The 27,629-nt window shown below is 43.9% G+C and overlaps 2 protein-coding genes across 4 annotated transcripts in view; one reads left to right on the forward strand and one right to left on the reverse strand.

Moving 5' to 3' along the window:
* On the forward strand, positions 1-22,426 carry LOC106575269 (acyl-CoA-binding protein). The gene is made up of 4 exons (XM_014151689.2): positions 1-101; positions 751-868; positions 21,660-21,722; positions 21,825-22,426. Exons 1-4 carry the CDS (start codon positions 57-59, stop codon positions 21,896-21,898), a joined length of 300 nt encoding a protein of 99 aa, XP_014007164.1. The 5' UTR covers positions 1-56; the 3' UTR covers positions 21,899-22,426.
* The window catches only part of LOC106575268 (secretin receptor), a 13,829-nt gene continuing 8,510 nt past the window's right edge, over positions 22,311-27,629 (reverse strand). For 2 of the 3 annotated variants that reach the window (XM_045698889.1, XM_045698887.1), the window contains exons 10-13: positions 23,522-23,613; positions 23,127-23,265; positions 22,999-23,040; positions 22,311-22,857 (exon numbers count right to left, since the gene is read on the reverse strand). In XM_045698889.1, the coding sequence (XP_045554845.1) occupies positions 22,705-22,857; positions 22,999-23,040; positions 23,127-23,265; positions 23,522-23,613 (426 nt within the window). In that variant the 3' untranslated portion in view covers positions 22,311-22,704. Of the gene's footprint in view, positions 22,858-22,998; positions 23,083-23,126; positions 23,266-23,521; positions 23,614-27,629 lie in introns of all 3 variants that reach the window. The other variant, XM_045698888.1, reaches the window with a different exon arrangement.

Here is a 27,629-nt window from a genome sequence, read left to right on the forward strand (position 1 = left end):
CGCAACCTACTCAAAGGTTAAAGGTAAGACGGAATCACGGAAGTGAGCATATCCACATGCAAGGAGTAGTAGGGCTTTTTCTGTGGAACAACATGTCGATGGTAAGCAGAAACGTATTTTATTATTATTATTATGTGCAGTAACTAACCCAAAGTCAAATGTCAAAATGTTTCTGATACCTTCCAGGTGTTAATACCTGAATCTATTATTCAGTTCTTTTTGAAAAATATATATTTTTTTTTAGCAGTTTCTGTTATGAAGCCACTGCATGTAGCTTAGTGTAGACGTGAATTTTCACTGATGTGTGTGGCACATAGGATTGACTTTGTCATAGTGAGATTATTTTTGGTGTTAAGGTATTCATCCTATTTTCAGTCAGTTACAAATGTTTTTAATAATACATGGCACAATGTGATGTGGGATGTCTTTTCTTTGGCATCAGCTAAGTTGTCATTGTTATAATATACATATTGTCAGTATATAGGGATATACATCTCTTTTTTTAAACTATCCTTGTGGGTATCAGAAGTCCTCCACAAGGATTGTAAAACAAGAAAAAAATTGAACAAGTGGGGAAATCTTTTCGGTCCCCACAATAACTTTATTTTTTTTAAATGCTATGTTAGGTGTAGTGTTGGGGGTTAAGGGTTAGGTTAATTAAGGTTAGGGAAATACATTTTGGATGGATATCAATTATTTGGTCCCCACAAGGATAGCAATACAATATTTCATTTTTATTTTTTTTCCAAGGCTGAATTTGAAAAGGCTGCGGATGAGGTGAGGAGGCTGACGGTACAACCTAGCTACGCTGAACTAGCAGTAATATATGGTTTGTACAAGCAGGCGACACTTGGCAACGTCAACACGGGTGAGTCATTCTGTTCAACCTGTCCTACAGGCTGCACCTCATTTATAAAGCCAAATCCCTGATTATTGCCTAATCTTTCTGGTACCACTTTAAGCGTCAAGATATAATGACACAGTGCATTCGGAAAGTGTTCAGAGCCCTTGACCTTTTCCACATTTTCTTACTTTACAGCCTTATTCTAAAATGGTTTAAAAGAAAAACATTTTCCTCATCAATCTACACACAATAACACATAATGACAAAGCAAAAACAGGTTTTTAGAAATTGTTGCATGTGTGTGTCTGTATGTGTGTGTGTATATATGTGTGTGTATATTTATATATAAGGAATACCTTATTGACATAAGTATTCAGATCCTTTCATCCTCTGTGGGGACCAACACGAATCAATCGCTCCGCCCTCAACTTCCGGACTTGTCTCCGTGCTGTTTGTTGCTACTTTGCTATCTGCCACACTTGAAGGTTTTAACTTTTAATACATTTACCAATGTCTTTGTTTTTTTTCATTCAACTTTTTCACCCCGGACGCTTTATCTGGACATGGTTCTACAGGACCTCCACCAGCCGAAAATGCTAAGTAGTTACATTAACACTGCCATCTAATTCAAATCAAATCAAATTTATTTTTATATAGCCCTTCGTACATCAGCTGATATTCTCAAAGTGCTGTACAGAAACCCAGCCTAAAACCCCAAACAGCAAGCAAAGCATGTGAAAGAAGCACGGTGGCTAGGAAAAACTCCCTAGGAAAAACTCCCTAGAAAGGCCAAAAACCTAGGAAGAAACCTAGAGAGGAACCAGGCTATGAGGGGTGGCCAGTCCTCTTCTGGCTGTGCAGGGTGGATATTAAAACAGAACATGGTCAAAATGTTAAAATGTTAAAATGTTCATAAATGACCAGCATGGTCAAATAATAATAATCATAGTAGTTGTCGAGGGTGCAACAAGCACGTCCGGTGAACAGGTCAGGGTTCCATAGCCGCAGGCAGAACAGTTGAAACTGGAGCAGCAGCACGGCCAGGTGGACTGGGGACAGCAAGGAGTCATCATACCAGGTAGTCCTGAGGCATGGTCCTAGGGCTCAGGTCCTCCGAGAGAAAGACAGAAAGAGAGAAAGAGAGAATTAGAGAGAGCATATTTAAATACACACAGGACAACCGGATAAGACAAGAGAAATACTCCAGATGTAACAGACTGACCCTAGCCCCCGACACATAAACTACTGCAGCATAAATACTGGAGGCTGAGACAGGAGGGATCAGAAGACACTGTGGCCCCATCCGATGATACCCCGGACAGGGCCAAACAGGCAGGATATAACCCCACCCACTTTGCCAAAGCACAGCCCCCACACCACTAGAGGGATGTCTCCAACCACCAACTTACCGTCCTAAGACAAGGCCGAGTATAGCCCACAACGATCTCCGCCATGGCACAACCCAAGGGGGCGCCAACCCAGACAGGAAGACCACGTCAGTGACTCAACCCACTCAAGTGACGCACCCCTCCCATGGACGGCATGGAAGAACACCAGTAGGCCAGTGACTCAGCCTCTGTAAAAGGGTTAGAGGCAGAGAATCCCAGTGGAAAGAGGGGAACCGGCAAGGCAGAGACAGCAAGGGCGGTTCGTTGCTCCAGCCTTTCCGTTCACCTTCACACTCCTGGGCCAGACTATACTTAATCATAGGACCTACTGAAGAGATAAGTCTTCAGTAAAGACTTAAAGGTTGAGACTGAGTCTGCGTCTCTCACATTGGTAGGCAGACCATTCCATAAAAATGGAGCTCTATAGGAGAAAGCCCTACCTCCAGCCGTTTGCTTAGAAATTCTAGGGACAATTAGGAGGCCTGCGTCTTGTGACCGTAGCGTACGTGTAGGTATGTACGGCAGGACCAAATCGGAAAGATAGGTAGGAGCAAGCCCATGTAATGCTTTGTAGGTTAGCAGTAAAACCTTGAAATCAGCCCTTGCCTTAACAGGAAGCCAGTGTAGGGAGGCTAACACTGGAGTAATATGATCAAATTTTTTGGTTCTAGTCAGGATTCTAGCAGCCGTATTTAGCACTAACTGAAGTTTATTTAGTGCTTTATCCGGGTAGCCGGAAAGTAGAGCATTGCAGTAGTCCAGCCTAGAAGTAACAAAAGCATGGATTAATTTTTCGGCGTCATTTTTGGACAGAAAATTTCTGATTTTTGCAATGTTACGTAGATGGAAAAAAGCTGTCCTTGAAACAGTCTTGATATGTTCTTCAAAAGAGAGATCAGGGTCCAGAGTAACGCCGAGGTCCTTCACAGTTTTATTTGAGACGACTGTACAACCATCCAGATTAATTGTCAGATTCAACAGAAGATCTCTTTGTTTCTTGGGACCTAGAACAAGCATCTCTGTTTTGTCCGAGTTTAAAAGTAGAAAGTTTGCAGCCATCCACTTCTTTATGTCTGAAACACAGGCTTCTAGCGAGGGCAATTTTGGGGCTTCACCATGTTTCATTGAAATGTACAGCTGTGTGTCGTCTGCATAGCAGTGAAATTTAACATTATGTTTTCGAATGACATCCCCAAGAGGTAAAATATATAGTGAAAACAATAGTGGTCCTAAAACGGAACCTTGAGGAACACCGAAATTTACAATTGATTTGTCAGAGGACAAACCATTCACAGAGACAAACTGATATCTTTCCGACAGATAAGATCTAAACCAGGCCAGAACTTGTCCATGTAGACCAATTTGGGTTTCCAATCTCTCCAAAAGAATGTGGTGATCGATGGTATCAAAAGCGGCACTAAGATCTAGGAGCACGAGGACAGATGCAGAGCCTCGGTCTGACGTCATTAAAAGGTCATTTACCACCTTCACAAGTGCAGTCTCAGTGCTATGATGGGGTCTAAAACCAGACTGAAGCGTTTCGTATACATTGTTTGTCTTCAGGAAGGCAGTCAGTTGCTGTGCAACAGCTTTTTCTAAAATTTTGGAGAGGAATGGAAGATTCGATATAGGCCGATAGTTTTTATAATTTCTGGATCAAGATTCGGCTTTTTCAAGAGAGGCTTTATTACTGCCACTTTTAGTGAGCTTGGTACACATCCGGTGGATAGAGAGCCGTTTATTATGTTCAACATAGGAGGGCCAAGCACAGGAAGCAGCTCTTTCAGTAGTTTAGTTGGAATAGGGTCCAGTATGCAGCTTGAGGGTTTGGAGGCCATGATTATTTTCATCATTGCGTCAAGAGATATAGTACTAAAACACTTTAGTATCTCCCTTGATCCTAGGTCCTGGCAGAGTTGTGCAGACTCAGGACAATGGAGCTTTGGAGGAATACCCAGATTTAAAGAGGAGTCTGTAATTTGCTTTCTAATGATCATGATCTTTTCCTCAAAGAAGTTCATAAATGTATTACTGCTGAAGTGAAAGCCATCCTCCATTTGCGAAGGCTGCTTTTTAGTTAGCTTTGCGACAGTATCAAAAAGAAATTTCGGATTGTTCTTATTTTCCTCAATTAAGTTGGAAAAATAGGATGATCGAGCAGCAGTAAGGGCTCTTCGATACTGCACGGTACTGTCTTTCCAAGCTAGTCGGAAGACTTCCAGTTTGGTGTGGCGCCATTTCCGTTCCAATTTTCTGGAAGCTTGCTTCAGAGCTCGTGTATTTTCTGTATACCAGGGAGCTAGTTTCTTATGACAGATGTTTTTAGTTTTTAGGGGTGCAACTGCATCTAGGGTATTGCGCAAGGTTAAATTGAGTTCCTCGGTTAGGTGGTTAACTGATTTTTGTCCTCTGACGTCCTTGGGTAGGCAGAGGCAGTCTGGAAGGGCATCAAGGAATCTTTGGGTTGTCTGAGAATTTATAGCACGACTTTTAATGCTCCTTGGTTGGGGTCTGAGCAGATTATTTGTTGCAATTGCAAACGTAATAAAATGGTGGTCCGATAGTCCAGGATTATGAGGAAAAACATTTAGATCCACAACATTTATTCCATGGGACAAAACTAGGTCCAGAGTATGACTGTGGCAGTGAGTAGGTCCAGAGACATGTTGGACAAAACCCACTGAGTCGATGATGGCTCCGAAAGCCTTTTGGAGTGGGTCTGTGGACTTTTCCATATGAATGTTAAAGTCACCAAAAATTAGAATATTATCTGCTATGACTACAAGATCCGATAGGAATTCAGGGAACTCAGTGAGGAACACTGCATATGGCCCAGGAGGCCTATAAACAGTAGCTATAAAAAGTGAGTGAGTAGGCTGCATAGATTTCATGACTAGAAGCTCAAAAGACGAAAACGTCATTGTTGTTTTTTTTTGTAAATTGAAATTTGCTATCGTAAATGTTAGCAACACCTCCGCCTTTGCCGGATGCACGGGGGGTATGGTCACTAATGTAACCTGGGGGTGAGGCCTCATTTAACACAGTAAATTCATCAGGCTTAAGCCATGTTTCAGTCAGGCCAATCACATCAAGATTATTATCAGTGATTAGTTCATTGACTATAACTGCCTTGGAAGTGAGGGATCTAACATTAAGTAACCCAATTTTGAGATGTGAGGTATCACAATCTCTTTCAATAATGGCAGGAATGGAGGAGGTCTTTATACTAGTGAGATTGCTAAAGCGAACACCGCCATTTTTAATTTTGCCCAACCTAGATCGAGGCACAGACACGGTCTCAATGGGCTGACTACACTGACTGTGCTAGTGGCAGACTCCACTAAGCTGGCAGGCTGGCTAACAGCCTGCTGCCTGGCCTGCACCCTATTTCATTGTGGAGCTAGAGGAGTTAGAGCCCTGTCTATGTTCGTAGATAAGATGAGAGCACCCCTCCAGCTAGGATGGAGTCCGTCACTCCTCAACAGGCCAGGCTTGGTCCTGTTTGTGGGTGAGTCCCAGAAAGAGGGCCAATTATCTACAAATTCTATCTTTTGGGAGGGGCAGAAAACAGTTTTCAACCAGCGATTGAGTTGTGAGACTCTGCTGTAGAGCTCATCACTCCCCCTAACTGGGAGGGGGCCAGAGACAATTAATCGATGCCGACACATCTTTCTAGCTGATTTACACGCTGAAGCTATGTTGCGCTTGGTGACCTCTGACTGTTTCATCCTAACATCGTTGGTGCCGACGTGGATAACAATATCTCTATACTCTCTACACTCGCCAGTTTTAGCTTTAGCCAGCACCGTCTTTAGATTAGCCTTAACGTCGGTAGCCCTGCCCCCTGGTAAACAGTGTATGATCGCTGGATGATTAGTTTTAAGTCTAATACTGCGGGTAATGGAGTCGCCAATGACTAGGGTTTTCAATTTGTCAGAGCTAATGGTGGGAGCCGTCGTGCGTCTCAGACCCCACAACGGGAGGAGTAGAGACCAGAGAAGTCTCGGCCTCCGACTCCGACTCGCTTAATGGGGAGAACCGGTTGAAAGTTTCTGTCGGCTGAATAAGCGACACCGGTTGAGCATTCCTACAGCGTTTCCCTCCAGAAGCCATGAGAAAGATGTCCGGCTGCGGGGACCGTGCGAGGGGGTTTATACTAACGTTACCATCTGTACTTACTGGTGGCACAGACGCTGTTTCATCCTTTCCTACACTGAAATTACCCTTGCCTAACGATCGCGTCTGAAGCTGGGCTTGCAGCACAGCTATCCTTGCCGTAAGGCGATCGTTCTCCTGTATATTATAAGTACAACGACTGCAATTAGAAGGCATCATGTTAATGTTACTTAGCTTCGGCTGTTTGAAGTCCTGACGAACCATGTCCAGATAAAACCTCCGGGGATGAATGAAAAAAGTTGAGTGAGGAAAAAAGTTGAGTGAGGGAAAAAGTAAAAATATACGGTAATGAAAAAGTAAAAAACCGTCAGGTATCAAAGTAAGATCGGCAACAAAAACGCACAGCAGCGTAAACAAGTCTGCAAGTTGTGACCGGAAACAGGAAGTGTATAATAACATGGAAACAATGTTGATTCAACCTGTGTTGCAGTCGCTGTACTCATAATATACAGAAGAACTATCGCCTTATGGTGAGGATAACCGTGTTGCAAGTACAGCTTCAGGTGCAACTGTTAGGCAAGGGCAATTTTAGGTGTAGGAAAGGATGAAACAGCATCTGTGCCACCAGTTAAGTACAGATCGTAGTATAAATACCCCCGCACAGTCCCCGTGTAACAGTACTCTTCTTGCGTTGTGTACAATCAATCATCGACACGAACTCCAACTTGTAACACCAGTCATGGAGCTTTATTCTGATAGGAACAGCACACAATTGCACGTCATGCAATGCACGGCTCACCATCCAACTCTGCACTCACGCACTACAAAATATACAACCCCCCCACCAGACACAGTAAGTTACTAGCTAGTATTAGCTGGAATTCTCTACAACAAAATGCACAACAAATATTCACCAAAAACCGCTGCATCTTATGTGTGATGTTCGCATAACATTTACAAACAAATTGATATAAATTGTACGTTTTAAATCATCACTTGGGATTATAAAAATCACTTTTGACGTACAGTGCTTTGCAACCAACAACTTACCGCTGGTTTGGTGCTTGTTCACTGGGACGATTGTAACTGAAACATCCTCCCTCGTAAGCAAGCTACGCAAACCAGCCAATAAGATGCCATGTTGAGTAGGTGAAGGCAAGACAAAATAAAACTATAAACCCATTGGCTTAACAATAAAGTGGCAAGGGGAATCACTGTTACACTCCCCCCTACTGAATTCCACTTGCAAAGAAAAATAATAAAAATACAAACCACACTGTGCAAACATTACCAGGTACAGAGACACTCAACATATGTCTTCCACAGAATCCAAAGGTGGAATATCCTGAGCATCCAAGGATCGCACATCACCCTCCAGGCTGGTGTCACCTGTTCCTTCAGAAAGCAACTCTGACACCCACACTCTTGTTCTGTACTCAGAATCATCATCCACTGCAGTGTCCATGGCAGCTGAGACCACAAGGCTGTCATTCATGTCCTCAGACTCTGTTAATCCAGACATGTCTGTTCCCTCATCAACGGCAGCATGGGGAAGAGGAAGAAAGTTGACTGGCATTATCAGGTTGCGATGTACCGTCTTCTCCTGTCCAGTGGAGCTGTTCTGTATCTTAAAAGTGTGACTGTCAGCATTCAATCCAGTGACAAGGTAGACAGTATCCTCCCAACGGTCTGCGAGCTTCTGCTTTCCTCGGTCCCCCTTGTTAGCCAGCAACACTTGATCCCCAATCTCCACTGGTGCTCCTCTGACTCTTCTGTCATAAAGGTCAGCATGCCTCTTCAACTGCTTCGCTGCAGATGCCTGTGCTGTATTCATGGCTTCTTTCAGATCTCTCCTCAAAGACTGAACAAACTGGTCATAGTCGACAACTTCTGGGTTCTCATTGACAGAGCCAAAGACTATGTCAGACAGTCTTGGCGTCCTCCCAAACATTAGCAGGAAAGGGGCAAAGCCTGTGGTCTCGTGGATGGTACAATTGTACGCAAACGTGAGGGACTTCAGAGCCTGAGGCCATCTGTGCTTTGCTCTCGTCGGCAGGGCCCGGATCATGTTTCCCAACGTCCTATTCATCCTTTCGCAGGACCCGTTCCCCATTGGATGGTACGGCGTGGTGTGAGACTTCTGAACACCTGCAACACTCAACAGTTCGGCTATTAAAGCGCTCTCAAAGTTGGCTCCCTGGTCTGAGTGTATACGGCAAGGCATCCCGTAGACACAGAAATGGTTGTTCCACAACTGATGAGCTACTGACTTAGCAGACTGGTTCAGACACAAGAAGGCATGAGCCAATTTGGTAAAGTGGTCAGTAACAACGAGCACATCCAAGGACTTGTTTGAAGAATCTTCTGCAGACCAAAAGTCTATGCACACTAGTTCAAGAGGCTCAGATGTTATTATGCTCTCAATAGGAGCTCTAGCTTCCAGATCAGGAGCCTTGCTCACGATGCATCTCCTGCAGCACTTCACATATGCTTTAACCTCCCTCTCCAGGCCATACCAGAAGAACCTCTGTCTTGTCAGGTAGACTGTTCTCTGTTGGCCCTGGTGGCCAGCTTCATCATGGACACCATTCAACACCATTGCTTTCATGGAGGCTGGAACCACATACAAATACGTTTTCCTCTTTGTAACCACATTCTTCGAAACACGATACAGTACACCCATCTCCATGGTCAACTTGTCCCAACTTCTGAGAAGACACAAAACCTCAGAACTCTCATGGGCACGCTCTCCGGGATGGTCTTCTCCCCCTCTCCACAAAGAAGATTACGCTGCTTACTCATCAGTAGGTCGTGTGGCAGAACATCGACATCGGTCTGCTCTGATGGCATAACAGCCTGTGGAAGCTGTGGCAACAGCAGTGCATGTGAGCCCACTTCACCCACCCAGCACCTGTTTGAATGAAGAACAGCTGCAACTTCATGTCTCGATAAAGCACCAGATAGGAACAGTAGCCTGACAGCTAATGAACACTTCGTTGGAGTCAGAGGCTTTGTCAAAGGGGTGGCTGGACCAGCGAAACACATCTTGCACTCTGTCCGTGCGTACAGCGTTAGCTTCAGCTAGTAAGGTCTCGTACAGGACCCTTGTCAGGCGATGGAGTGCACTGGATCGTATGAAGGGCTCTCTGCTCAAAGCATCTGCAACAACATTTATTTTTCCAGGGATGTACTTGATGTCAAACTTGTACGGTGCCAGCTTGGCGACCCATCTCTGTTCACAAACATTCTGACCAAAGCAAAGCTTGATGCATGTCAAGGGATTATTATCTGTCCATACCATGAACTGCTGTTCCCATAGCCAGTGGTGGAACTTGTCACAGAGCCCATTTCATGGCAAAGAACTCAAGCCTGTGCGCAGGATACCTCGACTGCGCATAACTGAGGGACTTGCTCGTGAAGGCTATAGGTCTCGCTATAGCTCCCTGTTCCTGCACCTGGGACAGCACAGCACCTAAGCCGTTGCTGGACGCATCCACCGAGAGTAGAAAGGGTTTGTCGAAGTTGGGGTGGGCCAACAAAACCTGGTCCAGTAAGGCTTGCTTTAGCTGGAATAAGGCCTGTCTGCATTCTGTTGTCCAGTCGGCAGCCGCCAACTTCCTGACAGGTGAGCGTCGCTTCTTTTTCCAGCGTGGAGCCTTGTGTCCAGTAGTCAATCCAAAGAGAGGCTTTGCGATGGTCGAGCAACCTTCAATGAACTGTTGATAATACACACCATCCCAAGGAATGACCTCAATTTCTTCTGAGATGGAATGTCAGTGCCATCTTCCATCAGATCAGATTCTGTAACTCCTGTAATGGCCCTCACCTTCTCAGGGTCTGTAGCTACACCATCCGCACTAATTATATGGCCCAGAAACTTCAGACCTCTGCAGAAAGTTACTTTTTTGGCGCCAACTTCAGGTTGTGAGTCTTGAGACGCTCAGAAACCATTTCCAGGCGCTGTATAGCCAGATCTTCAGTGGGCGCATAGACCAAAACATCGTCAAGGTAACACAGCAGGCTAAAAAAGTTCTGATTCCCAAAGATGTTTAGCATCATCCTCATAAAGGTTGCAGGACTATTACATAACCCCTGTGGCATACAATGGTATTCGTACAATCCAAATGGCGACGTAAAAGCTGTGAATCTCCGGTCATCCTCATGCACTTCCACATTGTAGTAGCCAGAGGTAAGGTCCATTGTCGAGAAAAAGGCATTTCCAGCTAAAGCAGCCAGCGCGTCAGCCTGGTGAGGGATTGGGTGTGTGTCTTTGATGGTGCGAGCATTGAGCAAACGAAAATCAGTACAGAGTCTCAGGTCTCCTGACTTCTTCCATACAAGGGGAGAGGCGAACTCACTACTAGACTTCCTTATGATTTCACGTTCTTCCATCTCATTCAACGCTTGCTTGAGCTTCTCATAATGATTTGGTGAAAGGCGTCGGTAGGGCATCCGAAAGGGTTTCTCATCACTCAGTTGAATGCGGTGAAGACATCCAGAAGCTTTTCCACAATCCAACTTGTACCTTGAAAAAATGGACTGGTACTCAGCTATGAGCTGGATGAGTTTCTTCTTACCAGCAGGAGACACTTGACAGGAGTCGACATCAATATCAGTCAAACCTAAGTCACATAAAACCTCAGGACTGCTTGAACTGTCAGGTCCGTCAGTATCGTGAAGTTGGCTGGAACCGTCATCAGTCAGTGTCAAGTCATCTTGGCAGTCAGTGAGTATATCAGCCGTTCTCTGCACTTGCTGCTGATGAATCATCATTCACACACGAAGAGTCAAAGTCCTCTAGAGCCATGCAAGGAAAGACATCGGCTAGAGTGGCATTTTGTCTCAATGTCATTGTCTTCTGAGAAGGGTTTATCACTCTAACAGGGAGCCACCCATCCCCCCCGCAATAGAGCTACTGTCCTCCCTACCAGGATTGACTTTGGTGTTGACCTTGAACTGCTGGGCTCAATGAGAACAGCACTGCCCGCTGATAGATTCTGAGTGTTTCGTAGTCTGCCCCAGACTAAGTGCTCCTGCATAGGCTCTAGAGTCACAGCCCCTTTTAGTCTCACAGTTCCAACTTTGTCAGGTACTTCACTCTCTCCATCTCTCCACATTAGCCATCATGTTGATTAGCTTGCTCTCCTCACCCCCGTCACACACATGAGTGTAAACCCTCTTCCAGAGATCTCCATTAGTCTTCAGGTGGCGAATCAAGTGCTTTAGGAGATTTGGCTGCCCAAGATGAGGTCATCACTCTGGCCTTCAACCACCAGTGTCGGCACGGCAACTCTACAGCCGTACACCTCCAGCTCACATACTCCCAAAGGCCTCGTCTTCAACCAACCAAGACTACCTCTGTAGGACTCAATGATGGACTTTTCAACACTCCTGCATGCAACAGTTCAGGTAAGACCCTAGAGCTCAAGGTACAAGCCATGGACCCACGGTCAAGCATAGCTCTCACTTCTACTTCTCCTCCAATTAACACATTGGCATAGAATAAATCATCATATGGGGAAAGTCTCTGTGTGTTCTGCATTATGATACTCTTCTCAGTCTCCATTACGTCACAAACACTTTTATATACAGACTCCAAATCAACAGCTCTCACCGATGGGGACTCTACAAAAGGCCCAACACTCTCCCCTTCTACATGTAGGCCTACTAGTTTCCCGGGAGCTGAGCAGTGATTACTGTAGGGACTCCACCAGCTGTGCTCAGAGCTGCGGCCTTGGGGCACTGAGAGCGTGCGTGGCCAGCTACATGACAAAGAAAGCAGAGGTGATTGGTCCTGCAGTGAAAGTAAGTATCATGTCCAGCATCCCCGCACACGTCACATGGCCCATTAGACTTAAATTTGCTCCTATTCCCTTTTTGGAACTTACGGTCAGACTGTTGTGGCCTCTGCTCCAGCACACGCTCCAGCATTGCAAGGATACGTTCCATCGGCTCAGCTGAGCCCTGAATACTCTGGACTGGGGAAGGCAACAGATTAGGTACTTCCATGTGGGACCTCACAGCAGGCATGGTGATTGGCATGACAGCACCAACTTCCTGCTTCATTGTTGCGATGGCTGGGGTCACCTTAGATCAGTGAGTACCTCTGCTCCCTCCTGTATTCATCCAACCTCTCATGAACATCTGCAGCGGTCCACTGCTGTAATGGCTTGCACTTAAAGATAAGCGACAGTTCAGCGTTAGGGCAATGTCTGATGAACATGACTGTGAGCTCACGAGATGGGTCTTCAACACTTTTTTTTCTGTCTCTTTAGACATTCAGCAACCTCCGTAGCCCTGTTCAGTCTGAGCCAATAGTCGAATGGTTGTTCATCAGCCAGAGGTAATGTGGCATAAAAGTCAGCGAGGGGCATGCTTGAAAAAGCAGTGTCACTAAAATGTTGTTTCAATATGTAAAAGATGGGACTCGGGCCTTTAGATAAATCAACGGAGGGATTGCTGCGTATGCCCACTTTAACATCATCACGGGCCCTTCCCATAAGCCTACCCATAACCTCATCTGCTTGGTCCATCACAGATACGCCCATCTTACGCATGTAAACCATGACCATATCCTCCCACTCATGCACTGTGCACTTTTCAGAGCCATCCCCCCCCGAAAGTACACCGGTTCCCTGATATCACACTTCAATACCAGGTTCAGGCCTGACACATCCATACACCTAGAGCTGCATGCATTCCCCATAACATTGTCCCCAACATGTCCAACAATTGCCTTTGACTACAAACAGGAGGCAATGTTCTCCCCAATGGAATGACCAATCTGCTGTACTATGTCTGCTATGAAATCCATGGAGACCTCCCCACTCCCTGTATTTGGCAAAACTCTTTCATACACATCCTTGGGCATTTCCATGGGTAAACTATCATCAGAACCCTCCAGTTTAGGCATAGGTGTAGAAGCAACTGGAATTTTGGCTGAACCCCTACCAACAGATGGTGACAAATGAAATGTCAGTCAGGAAACCCCTACCTCTCCCAACACCTTCCAGCTTAACAATGTGAAATCAACACACTAATAAAAATGTAAATAACATATATATATATATATATATATATATATCTTTTTACCTCACGTCAAAATCTCACCTATATCTAGTACACTGGTAACTCACCCTACTTATATTAGATATGTTAGAATTGCAAATAAACAAGTAACACAAAAGTTATATCGTTTATCCGTGACAAGTCTCACCCAGAGAAATCATCCCTTTTGATAGTAAAACGTTGCAGCAGCGCCCTCTTGTGGCGAAATGCGATATTGCCATAAACTGCACCAGCAACGTCTTAGCTGATTCTTCAACGGCAACCACGGCGAAGTTCTGAGATGGAAAACTAAAAACCCATTGGCTTAACAATAAAGTGGCTAGGGGATCACCAATATAACCCTGTTACACCCGCAGCCAGACAATTTTCTGAAGGCTTCTGGAAAGAAATGCTGTCGGCATGCTCAACCGGTATCGCTCATTCAGCCAACAGAAACTTTCAACCGGTTGTCCCCATTTTTTTTAAGCAACGAGTTGGAGTCTGAGGCCGAGCCTTCTCAGGTCTCTCCTCTACCCGTTACGGAGTCTGAGCCGCCGATGCCTCCAAACATTAGCTCTGACAAATTGAAAACCCGGGTCATTGGCGACCACATTACCTGCAATATTAGACTTAAAAAGAATCATCCAGCGATCATACACTGTTTACCAGGGGGCAGGGATACCGACATAAAGGCTAATATGAAGATGGTGCTGGCTAAGGCTAAAACTGGCAAGTGTAGAGATTTTGGGGATATTGTTATCCACGTCGACACCAAAGATGATGAAACAGTCAGAGGTTAGCAACATAGCTTCAGTGTGTAAATCAGCAAGAAAGATGTCAGCATCGAGTAATTATCTCTGGCCCCTTCCCATTTAGCGGGAGTGTTGAGCTCTACAGCAGAGTCTCACAACTCAATCGCTGGTTGAAAACAGTTTTCTGCCCCTCCCAAAATATATAATTTGTAGATAATTGGCCTGCTGAGGAGTGACGGACTCCATCCAAGCTGGAGGGGTGCTCTCATCTTATCCCTCAATTTAGACAGGACTCTAACTCCTCTAGCTCCACAATGAGAGAGCGTGCAGGCCAGGGTGCATGCAGGCCGGCCAGGCAGCTTAGTGGAGTCTGCCACTAGCACAGTCAGTGTAGTCAGCTCAGCTATCCCCACTGAGCCCGTGTCTGTGCCTCGATCTAGGTTGAACAAAACACGGCGGTGTTCGCCTTAACAATCTCACTGGAATAAAGACCTCCTCCATTCCTGTCATTATTGAAAGAGATTGTGATATCTCACATCTCAAAACAGGACTACTTAATGTTAGACACCACACTTCCAAGGCAGTCATAGTCAATGAACTAATCACTGATCATAATCTTGTTGTGATTGGCCTGACTAAAACATGGCTAAAGCCTGATTTTAATTTACTGTGTTAAATGAGGCCTCTCCTCCTGGTTACACTAGTGACCATATTCCCCGCTCATCCCAAAAACATTTGTCACAAGAAATTTGCTCCCTGGTATACAGAAAATACCTGAGCCCTGAAGCAAGCTTCTAGAAAATTGGAACGGAAATGTCACTCCACCAAACTGGAAGTCTTCCAACTAGCTTGGAAAGGCAGTACCGTGCAATATCAAAGAGCCCTCACTGCTGCTCAATCATCCTATTTTGCCAACTTAATTGAGGAGAATAAGAACAATCCCCCCCAAACCCCCAGAAAAAATGTTATACTGTCGCAAAGCTAAAAAGCAGCATTCAACAAGAGAGGATAGCTTTCACTTTAGCAGTGATAAATTCATGGACTTCGATGAAAAGTTCATGATCATTAGAAAGCATTAGAAAGCAAATTACAGACTCCACTTTGAATCAGAGTATTTCTCCAAAGCTCAGTTGTCCTGAGTCTGCACAGAACTGGCAGGACCTAGGATCAATGGAGACAATAGTTATGGTCTCTAAACTGTCAAGCTGCATTCTGGACCCTATTCCAACTAAACTACTGAAAGAGCTACTTCCTGTGCTTGACCCTCCTATGTTGAACATAAGAAATGGCTCCCTATCCTCTGGATGTGTTCCAAACTCACTAAAAGTGGCAGTAATAAAGCTTCTCTTGAAAAAGCCAAACCTTGACCCAGAAAAAGTAAATGACTATTGGCCTATATCGAATCTCCCATTCCTCTCAATTTTTTTTGAAAAAGCTGTTGCACAGCAACTCACTGCCTTCCTGAAGACAAATAATGTATACGAAATGCTTCAGTCTGGTTTTAGACCCCATCATAGCACTGAGACTGCACTCGTGAAGATGTTTAATTACCTTTTTTAAATGGCATCAGACCAAAGCTCTGCATCGGTCCTTATGCTCCTAAATGTTAGTGCTGCTTTTGACACCATTGATCACCACATTCTTTTGGAGAGATTAGAAACCCTAATTGGTCTACACTGACAAGTTCTTGCCTGGTTTGGATCTTATCTGTTGGAAATATATCAGTTCGTCTCTGTGGATGGTTTGTCCTCTGACAAATCAATTGTATGGTTCTATTTTAGAACCACTATTGTTTTCACTATATATTCTACCCCTTGGTGATGTCTTTCGGAAACGTTGTCAACTTTCACTACTATGCGGACGACACACAGCTGTACATTTCGATGAAACATGGTGAATCCCCAAAATGTCCTACCCTGGAAGCCTGTTTCAGACATAAGGAAGTGGAGGGCGGGTTCTTTTTTTTACTTTTAAACTCAGATAAAACAGATGCTAGTCCTAGGTTCCAAGAAACGAAGAGATCTGACGATTAATCTTGATGGTTGTACAGTCGTCTCAAATTAAACTGTGAAGGACCTTGGTGTTACTCTGGATCTCTCTTTTGACGAATATATAAAGAATATTTCAAGGACCGCTTTTTTCCATCTTTGTAACATTGCAAAAATTTTACTTTTTGTCCAAATTATGCAGAAAAACTAATCCATGCTTTTGTCACTTCTAGGTTAGACTACTGCAATGCTCTACTCTCCGGCTACCTGGATAAAGCACAAAATAAACTTCAGTTAGTGCTAAACACGGCTGCTAGAATCGTGACTAGAAACAAAAAATGTGCTCATATTACTCCAGTGCTAGCCTCTCTACATTGGCTTCCTGTTAAGGTTAGGGCTGATTTCAAGGTTTTGCTGCTAACCTACAAAGCATTACATGGGCTTGCTCCTACCTATCTCTCCGATTTGGTCCGACTGTACATATGTACGGTCACAAGATGCAGGCCTCCTTATTGTCCCTATAATTTCTAAGCAAACAGCTGGAGGCAGGGCTTTCTCCTATAGCGCTCCATTTTTATGGAATGATCTGCTTCTCAACGTGAGATACGCATACTCGGTCTTTAAGTCCTTACTGAAGACTCATCTCTTCAGTAGGTCCTAAGATTGAGTGTAGCTTGGCCCAGGGGTGTGAAGGTGACTGGCAAGGCACTGGATCGACAAACTGCTCTTTCTGTGTCTGCCTGGCCGGCTCCCCTCTCTCCACTGGGATTCTCTGCCTCTGACCCTATTACGGGGGCTGAGTCACTGGCTTACTAGTGCTCTTCCATGCCATCCCTAGGAGGGGTGCGTCACTTGAGTGGGTTGACTCACTGACGTGATCTTCCTGTCTGGTTTTGCGCCCCCTCTGGCTCGTGTGGTGGATGAGATCTTTGTGTGCTATACTCAGCCTTGTCTCAGGGTAATAAGTTGGTCTGTTGATATCCCTCTAGTGGTGTGGGGGCTGTGCTTTGGCAAAGTGAAGGGGGTTATATCCTGCCTTGTTGACCCTGTCCCCCGTGTATCGTCGGACAGGGCAACAGTGTCCCCCGACTCACCCCTGTCTGTCTTCATTATCTATGCTGCAATAGTCTATGTGCCAGAGGGCTAGGGTCAGTCTGTTAAATTCACACAGGTCACCAGATAAGACAGGAGAATTATAAGTATGCTCCCTCTAATTCTCTCTCTCACCCTCTATCCCCTCCGTGGAGGACCTGAGCCCTAGGGTCATGCCTCAGGACTACCTGGCCTGATGACTCCTGGCTGTTCCCAGTCCACCTGGTCGTGCTGCTGCTCCAGTTTTAACTATTCTGCCCACGGCTAGGGAACCCTGACTTGTTCACCAGACGTGCTACCTTGTCCCGGACCTGCTGTTTTCGACTCTTTCTCTACCGCACCTGCTGTCTCGACCTCTGAATGCTCGGCTATGAAAAGCCAACTGACATTTACTCCTGAGGTACTAACCTGCAACCAATGTGATTATTATTTAACCCTGCTGGTCATCTATGAACGTTTAAACATCTTGAAGAACTAAATGGCCTCTCCACCCGGCACAGCCAGAAGAGGACTGGCCACCCCTCAGAGACTAGGTTTCTTCCTAGGTTACTACTTTCTAGGGAGTTTTTCCTTGCCACTGTGCTTCTGCATTGTTTGGGGTTTTAGGCTGGGGTTCTGTATAGCACTTTGTGACATCTGCTGATGTAAAAAGGGCTTTATAATTACATTTGATTGCTATGAGACTGGAAATTGAGCTCAGGTGTATCCTGTTTCCATTGATCATCCTTGATGATTCTACAACCGGGTTGGGGTCCCACCGGTGGTAAATTCAACATGATTTGGAAAGGCACACAACTGTCTATATAAAGTCCCACAGTTGACAGTGCATGTCAGAGCAAAAACTAAGCCATGAGGTCGAAGGAATTGTCCGTAGCGCTCTGAGACAGGATAGTGACGAAGCACAGGTCTGGGGAAGGGTACCAAAAAAACTATGCAGCATTGAAGGTCCCCAAGAACACAGTGGCCTCCATCATTCTTAAATGGAAGTTGTTTGGAACTACCAAGACTCTTCCTAGTGGCTGCCCAGCCAAACTGATCAATCGGGGGAGAAGGGCCTTGGTCAGGGAGGTGACCAAGAACTCGATGGTCACTGAATGAGCTCTAGAGTTCCTCTGTGACGATTGGATAACCTTCCAGAAGGACAACCATCTCTGCAGCACTCATGGTAGTGGCCAGACTGAAGCCACTCCTCAGTAAAAGGCACATGACAGCCCGCTTGGAGTTTGCCAAAGGGCAAAAATATGGGTGTGCCAAGCTTGTAACGTCATACCCAAGAAGACTTGAGGCTGTAATCACTGCCAAAGGTGCTTCAACAAAGTACTGAGTAAAGAGTCTGAATACCTATGTAAATGTTTAATTTCCTTTTTTTTTTTTTTTTTTAAACAGTTTTTGCTTCGTCATTATGGGGTACTGTGTGTAGATTGAGGAAAAGCAACAATTGAATCCATTTTAGGATAAGGCTGTAATGTAACAATGTCAAGGGGTCTGAATGCTTTCTGAATGCATTGTACTTACAACTTCTTATGAGTAGGGCCAGGAATCTTGTTGCACTTTGAGGCACTGTGCTTTTACCAATATTTAAAGCATTGTTCACTAGTGCTGCTGCAGGTAGGAAATGTTCTGTAATTGACACAAGCGTTCTCCACTTAATCAATCCATGTCTGGTTGGCGCGGGGATCGCTTAAGCTAGGGGAGGCGTAGCTCTGACTCTTAATCACACAAAGCCTATTATTTGGCAGGGAGTACTATTTGTACACCTCACTTTTCTCAAACTGATCCTCTCCAACGCACTCAGAAGTTGTAGCAAAAAAATTAATTAAGGGCAGTTAAAGGGGACAGTCAATGAAACGAACCATGAAAGTATATTGAAGTGAATTCGGGAAGTAGCCCCGACCAGGACTCGAACCCGGATCCGTCGACTGTCAAGCCAACACCTTAACTGTACACCAAGAGGTTTGGAATTCTTGGCGTAACGGTTCATGTGTTGGCTTGACAATCACAGCTTCAAGTCTTGGTTGGGGCTACCCCTGAAGTTTGCTACAACCTATAGTACTTCCATGGTTGGTTTCATTGACTCTCCCATTAAACTGCCCCTAATTGACAACTTTGGAGTCCGTTGGGGAGGATCAGTTTGAGCAAAGTGAGGTTTAGAATCACTGATCTACAAACAGTATTCCCTGCCAAATAATAGATTGTGTGCGATTTTAAGATTGGCAGAGTTACGCATCCCCTGACTTAGGCAATCCCCATGCGAAACACGCACGCACAACTGGATAGGGATAGTTGGAGACAGCTTGTGTCAGTTACAGAACATTTCCTAGGATTTCTTACCTACAGCAGAGCTAGTGGATGATGCAGGAAATAAAAATAAAAGCATCAGTGCCCTAACTTCTGACCCTACTTTTAAGCAGGTTTCAACCTTTAGTGTCTTATTACAAGGCGTATAATTTTGCCTCTATGCATTTCTCAAGAGTTACAAAATGTATTGACTTATCATTTGCTTAGCTGCCTTTTGTCTGTAAGTAAACCGTTTAAAACCATTCAGGGATTGACATTAAGGGTTGCCCTATTGCCTGCGGCAAGTGACCTGAACAGTTGCACCAGTTGAGCATGCTCTGAGGTTGCCCCTTTGGGCAGGTGATTTTTAAAAAGTGAAAACAAACTAATTGCAAATAATTCCAGTAAGCCTGAACCTGATCTTTGTGAAAGATAGACAACGTATGGCAGTCGGGCAAGTTGAGCCTGCTCTGAGAATTTATTTACTGATAACCGAAATACAAAGGATTTCCAGGATTTGTTTTTCAAATTCCTCCCCTGTATGTGAAAGGCAGGCAATATGTGGCACTTCTGCATGTAAATATACAGAACTAAAAGTATAAACACAACATGTAAAGTGTTGGCTTCATGAGCTGAAATAAAAGATCAGAGAAATGTTCCAAATGCACAAACAGTGTATTTCTCCCAAATGTGTTTATATCCCTGTTAGTGAGCATTTCTCCTTTGCCAAGATAATCCATCCACCTGACAGGTGTGGCATATCAAGAAGCTGAGCAAACTACATGATCATTACATAGGTGCACCTTGTGCTTGGGGACAAAAGGCCACTAAAATGTGCAGTTTTGTTCCTCCAGGTTTTTACTGAATGTGCAATTGGCATGAGGACTGCAGAAATGTACACCAGAGCTGTTGCCAGAGAATTTAATCTTCATTTCTCTACCATAAGCCGTCTCCAATGTCGTTTTAGGGAATTTAGCAGTACGTCCAACTGGCCTCACAATCGCAGACCACGTGTAACCACGCCAGCCCAGGAATTCCACATCTGGCTTCTTCACAAGCTGGATGGTCCGAGACGAGCCACCTGGACAGCTGATGAAACTGGGTTTGCACAACCGAAGAATTTCTGCACAAACTGTCAGAAACCTTCCCAGGGAAGCTCATCTGTGTGCCAGTCGTTCTCACCAGGGTCTTGACCTAACTGTAGTTTGGCGCGTAACCGACTTCAGTAGGCAAATGCTCACCTTCGATGGACACTGGAGAAGTGTGCTCTTGCCATATGAATCCTGAGTTTCATCTGTACCGAGCAGAGAGCATGTGTGGGTGAGCAGTTTGCTGATGTCAATGTTGAGTAGAGTGCCCCATTGTGGGATTATGGTATGGGCAGGCATAAGCTATGGACAACGAACACAATTGCATTTTATCTATGGCAATTTCAATGCAGTGATACCGTGACGATATCCTGAGGCCCATTGTCGTGCCATTTGTCCTCCGTCATTACCTCATGTTTCAGCATGATAATGCATGGCCCCATGTTGCAAGGATCTGTACACAATTCCTGGAAGCTGAAAATGTCGCAGTTCTTCCATGGCCTGCATACTCACCAGACATGTCACCCATTGAGCATGTTTGGGATGCTCTGGATCGACATGTACAACGGCGTGTTCCAGTTCCCGCCATAATACAGCAACTTCGCACAGCCATTGAAGACAAGTCGCACAATCAACTGCCTGATCAACTCTATGGGAAGGAGATGTCAGGCTGCATGAGGAAAATGGTCACCCCAGATACTGACTGGTTTTCTGATCCATGCCCCTACTTTTATTTTTTTAAGGTATCTGTAACCAACAGATGTATATCTGTATTCCCAGTCATGTGAAATCCATAGATTAGGGCCGAATGAATTTATTTTCTATTGACTGATTTCCTTTTTTTATATGAACTGAACTGTAGAAATTGTTGCTTTTTACATTTTTATTCAGTGTAGCTTATTTTTACATTAACAGTCAAGTGATCATAATCTTCGGGTAACCAAAAAATACTCCTGACTTGTCCGATTGGCAAGTGTCTTTCAGACTGCCAATACCTGCCAGTTAAAGCAATATTTTTTTGTTGTTGTTGTAAGAGAACTTTTAAGATGTATGCATTGTGTCCACAGAGCGTCCAGGAATATTTGACTTCCAAGGAAAATCTAAATGGGATGGTTGGAAAGCACAGGAAGGTAAGTATTTTTGGACAATGTATTATTCTGCTTTTCCACTCTCTCTGTTTTGAATGTAACACAAATCTTCAATGTGTCCTATTTCTATTTTCAATCCAATAGGAAAGTCCAAAGAAGATGCCATAAAAGAATATATTGCCTTTGTGGAAGAAATGAAAGCAAAGTATCCAATGTAGAGGTTATCTTTATGACATTAGCGCACATTCTTTCTTAGAACCATTTTATAATTAAGCAATAAGGCCCGAGGGGGTGTGGTATTATGGCCTCCGCTTTGCGTCGTGCCTAAGAACAGCTCTTAGCCATGGTATATTGGTCATATACCACAAATCCCAGAGGTGCCTTATTGCTATTATAAACTGGTTACCAATGTAAACATTACAGTAAAAATGTCATATCCGTGGTATAAGATCTGATATACCATGGCTGTCAGCCGATCAGGACTCGAGCCACAGTTTATAATAAGTTACAATGAACAAGAAAAGGGACCAAATCTGAGATTTTGCATGGGTAAAGTGTTTAGAGACAACCAAGATGACTGGTCTAACAAACTCTCAATTTGTTGTTTATACTGTTGAAAATGTGCAGCCCTTGATCTGGGTATTTATTTCAGAAAATGTCAAATTTTTTAGAAAACACAGTACATTGGTGCAAAAGAACATTAAATTATGTTTCTTCAAAGTATAATAAAAAGTGAGAATTTTCAATCATGTCGATAAACATGCCCTCTTTCCAGGATTTCTCTTTCACATGATGATGATGAAGAGCTGAGTCCTACTTCACCTTTTTGAATATGTTTCTTAGGATTTCCACTGACCCCAAGAAATGTTGCTTGAGGGAATGGCAAAAAGCACAGTACAGTGCTGTTTCCCATGCCATGTCCAAGTGATTCTGTGGACCACTCCTCAAGTTCAAGAAAGTTCTAGAACTTAAGTTCCCTTGGCATGTCTAGGAGATCTCCAGTGACTGGGGGGTGGGTCAAAGATCATGCCAGGCTGGCCGGTCCAGAACAGGGAAGCAAGGAGACCTGGGTAAGGGGAGAGATGCTTTGGCTCATGGAACCATGCTGTCTGGGCTCCTTGTGTAGATGCTGCTTCAGCCTCCACCTGCGCCATCTCCTCTGTACCTCGTACTGTACCTGTGTTTGGAGGGGATGAGGATTGAGAGTGTATCATCGAGCACTAGTTAATCAGGGCTGCTGCCTAATATTAGCAATTGCACATTTATACCACTTATTTCAACTTGCATAATAGTTTTGAGAAATGGGCAAAAAACCTACCTCCCCATTTAGAAAACAGTAAAGAACAGCGACTCCAAAGCCCTGGAAAGGAAGAAAGGGGAATTTGGACATCATATAGTATTCCTGCAAAGTAAAAAATAAATAAAATAAAAGTCAGTCAAAATTACCTGTGTTGATGCAAGAGCCAGCTCAGCAAAGGTCCATATTTTGTAAGTTAAACCACTGACTTTGATGGGTAAGAAGGCAAAGAGGATGTAGTACACACCAAAGAGGGTCACCAAAAGAAAAGTTGATTTGGTAAGTCTCCTGAAAATATCCAAAGAAAATATGCAATTTTACAATATACAAAAGACACGAATCAATACTGTACACATGTTTTGAGAGATTCCATTAGTTTGCCGTTGTGCTGGTCTTTCAGGTTTGACTGGGCAACGCTTACAGAAAGTTAGCACAGGTACTGTAACACTGTTGTAAGCAATTAAGTAATATTATTTTAGCCTACAAAATAAACATCCTTGAAATGCTTTGGTAATGGTACAGTATGGTCATGTTGACAACTCACTTGTATTGGCTGAATTCATTTCCATGCATGTCTGGCATCCGCAGTTTCCCCACCAGAATTCTTAAGATGCTCAGAAAAAATACCAAATTAATCTGCAATGAAATGGCAACAAATGATTAACGTAGGGAGTAAAACTAATATTTACATTCCTAGTTATACAATTTGTTTTTTATATGGCACATACGCCAGATACAATGGTGGAGACTAACAGTGAAAATGCTTGCTTACGAGCCCTTTCCAACAATGCAGAAAAAAATACAGGAAGGAAGCTAAAGTGCATTCAGAAAGTATTCAGAACCCTGGACTTTTTCCACATTTTGTTTGTTACAGCCTTACTCAAATTGATTACTTGTATTTCGTTCCCCCTCATTAATCTACACCCCATAATGACAAAGCAAAAACAGGTTTTTAGAAATTATAAAAAAAATACAATATCACATTTACATAAGTATTCAGACCCTTTACTCAGTACTGTGTTGAAGCACCTTTTGGCAGAAATTACATCCTCAAGTCTTCTAAGGTATGACGCTACAAGCTTGGCACATCTATATTTGGGGAGTTTCTCCCATTCTTCTCTGCAGATACCCCTGCGTTGTCTTGGCTGTGTGCTTAGGGTCATTGGCGAAGGTTCACCTTCCAACAGGACAATGTCTGAGGTCCTGAGCTCTCTGGAGCAGGTTGTCATAAAGGATCTCTGTACTTTGCTTCGTTCATCTTTCCCTCGATCCTGACTAGTCTCCCAGTCCCTAACGCTGAAGAACATCCCCACAGCATGATGCTGCCACCACCATGGTTCACCGTAGAGATGTTGCCAGGTTTCCTCCAGACGTGACGATTGGCATTCAGGCCAAGGAGGTCAATCTTGGTTTCATCAGAACAGAGAATCTTGTTTCTCATGGTCTGAGTCCTTTAGGTGCCTTTTGGAAAACTCCAAGTGGGCTGTCATGTGCTTTATACTTAGGAGTGGCTTCCGCCTGGCCACTATACCATAAAGGCCTGATTGGTGGAGTGTTGCAGAGATGGTTGTCCTTCTGGAAGTTTCTCCCATCTCCACAGAGGAACTCTAGAGCTCTGTCAGTGACAATCGGGTTCTTGGTCACCTCCCTGACCAAGGCCCTTCTTCCCAATTGCTCAGTTTGGCCGGGAAGCCAGCTCTAGGAAGAGTCTTGGTGGTTCCAAACTTCTTCCAGTTAAGAATGATGGAGGCCAATGTGTTCTTGGGGACCTTCAATGCTGCAGACATTTTTTGGTGCCCTTCCACAAATCTGTGGCTCGACACAATCCTGACTCTGAGCTTTACGGACAATTCCTTCGACCTCATAGCTTGGTTTTTGCTCTGACATGCACTGTCCATTCTGGGACCTTATATAGACAGGTGTGTGCCTAAGGCTGTAACATAACAATGTGGAAAAAGTCAAGGTGTCTGAATTTCTGAATGCACTGTAGCAGGGAGTACCAGATCAATGTGCAAGGGTATGAGGTACAGTATTTGAGGTAGATATATACATGAAGGCAGGGTAAAGTGATTAGGCATCAGGATAGATAATAATAGAAGTCAAATAAAGCACAGAGTAGCAGCATATGAGTATGTGTTGTTTAGTGTGTGTGGTTTTTCTTGTGTACAACACTTTAAGAACAGCTGCTCTTTCCATGACACAGACTGAAAGCTAGGATCCCTTGTTGATGTCACTTGTTACATCCACTCCAAATCAGTGTAGAGGAAGGGGAGGAGACAATAGATTGTGTATGTGTGTCATTCAGAGGGTGAACGGGAAAGACAAAGGATTTAGGTGCCTTTGAATGGGGAATGGTAGTAGGTGCCAGGTGCACCGGTTTGAGTGTGTCAAGAAATGCAACACTGCTGGGTTTTTCATGCTAAACAGTTTCCTTTCTGTATCAAGAATGCTCCACCACTCAAAGGACATCCAGCCAACTTGACACAACTGTGGGAATCATTGGAGTGAACGTGGGCCAGCATCCTTGTGGAACGCTTTTGATACCTTGTAGAGTCCATGCCCTGACAAATTGAGGCTGTTCTGAGGGCAAAAAAGGAGGTGTAACTCAATATTAGGAAAGTGTTCCTAATGTTTTGTGCACTCGGTATGTGTATATACAGTACCAGTCAAAAGTTTGGACACCTACTCATTCAAGAGTTTTTTATTGAATTTTTTACTGTTTTCTACATTGTAGAATAATAGTGATGACATCAAAACTATGAAATAATACATGGAATCATGTTAAACAAATACAAATGTGAGATTCTTCAAAGTAGCCACCCTTTGCCTTGATGACATCTTTGCACACTCTTGGCATTCTCTCAACCAGCTTCATGAGGTAGTCACCTTGAATGCATTTCAATTAACAGGTGTGCCTTGTTAAAAGTTAATTTGTGGAATTTCTTTACTTAACGTTTGAGCCAATCAGTTGTATTGTGACATGTTAGGGGTGGTATACAGAAGATAGCCCTATTTGGTAAAAGACCAAGTCCATGTTATGGCAAGAGCAGCTCAAATAAGCAAAGACAAACGACATACATCATTACTTTAAGACATGAAGGCCAGTCAATGCAGAACATTTCAAGAACTTTGAATGTTTCTTCAAGTGCAGTCACGAAAACCATCAAGCTCTATGATGAAACTGGCTCTCATGAGGACCGCCACAGGAAAGGAAGCCCCAGAGTTACATCTGCTGCAGAGGATAAATTCAGTAGAGTTATCTTCACCTCAGATTGCAGCCCAAATAAATGCTTCATAGAGTTCAAGTAACAGATACATCTCAACATCAATTGTTCAGACGAGACCGCTTGAATCAGGCCTTCATGGTTGAATTGCTGCAAAGAAACCACTACTAAAGGACACCAATAAGAAGAGACTTGCTTGGGCCAAGAAACACGAGAAATGGACATTAGACCGGTGGAAATATGTCCTTTGATCTGATGAGTCCACATTTGAGATTTTTGGTTCTAACTGTTGTGTCTTTGTGAGATGCACAGTAGGTGAACAGATTATCTCTGCGTGTGTGGTTCCCACCGTGAAGCATGGAGGTGATGGTGCTCTGCTGGTGACACTGTCAGTGATTTATTTAGAATTCAAGGCACACTTAACCAGCATGGCTACCACAGCATTCTGCAGCGATACGCCTCCCATCTTGTTTGCACTTAGTGGGACTGTCATTTGCTTTTCAACAGGACAATAACCCAACACACCTCCAAGCTGTGTAAGGGCTATTTGACCATGAAGGAGAGTGATGGAGTGCTGCATCAGATGACTTGGCCTCCACAATCACCCAACCTCAACCCAATTGAGATGGTTTGGGATGAGTTGGACAACAGAGTAAAGGAAAAGCAGCCAACAAGTGCCCAGCATATGTGCGAACTCCTAGACTGTTGGAAATGCTCAGCATATGTGGGAACTCCTAGACTGTTGGAAAAGCATTCCAGGTGAAGCTGGATGAGAGAATGCCAAGAGTGTGCAAATCTGTCATCAAGGCAAAGGGTGGCTAATTTGAAGAATCTAAAATATATTTTGATTTGTTTAACACTTTTTTGGTTGCTACATGATTCCATGTGTATTTTCATAGTTTGTCTTTTTGTCAACAATACAGGAAATAGTAAAAATAAAACAAAACTGAATGAGTCAGTGAAAGATAGGGTTAATTAATGCATATAGTTAATTAAATGGTTACCCAGACTATTTATGGCTATTTAGCAGTCTTATGGCTTGGGGGTAGAAGCTGTCTCGGAGCCTGTTGGTCCGAGAGCTGATGCTCCAGTACCATTTGCCAGACTGTAGCAGAGTGAACACTGCCTGATATAGAGGTCCTGGGGCCGGATTCACAAAACATTACTTACGAAAAAAACGTACGTTTCTTAAGGGTAAAAAACAAGAAGTTCATAAGTGCAATTCCTCAAAATGTTCTTTGGAATTCATAGTTTTCTTAGGAAAGATATTTCTTAGGAAAGAAGTTCCTAAGAACTTCGTAAATATCTTATGTTGCATTGACATTAGTGACAGGCTTATTTACTGGTTTCAAGCACATGTGACAGGGATGATAGGATTTGGCCCACTATAATAGTTTTGATATTTACATTTATTTATCTCTGTTATGT

The sequence above is a fragment of the Salmo salar genome, chromosome ssa17, assembly GCF_905237065.1.
Source record: "Salmo salar chromosome ssa17, Ssal_v3.1, whole genome shotgun sequence".
NCBI lineage: Eukaryota > Metazoa > Chordata > Actinopteri > Salmoniformes > Salmonidae > Salmo > Salmo salar.

Coding starts and splice junctions, on each gene's coding strand:
- LOC106575269 (XM_014151689.2), top strand. CDS start 57: ATGCAAGGAGTAGTAGGGCTTTTTCTGTGGAACAACATGTCGATG. Junction 102..750: donor TGTGGAACAACATGTCGATG/GTAAGCAGAAAC, acceptor TTTTTTTCCAAG/GCTGAATTTGAAAAGGCTGC. Junction 21,723..21,824: donor TGGTTGGAAAGCACAGGAAG/GTAAGTATTTTT, acceptor TCAATCCAATAG/GAAAGTCCAAAGAAGATGCC.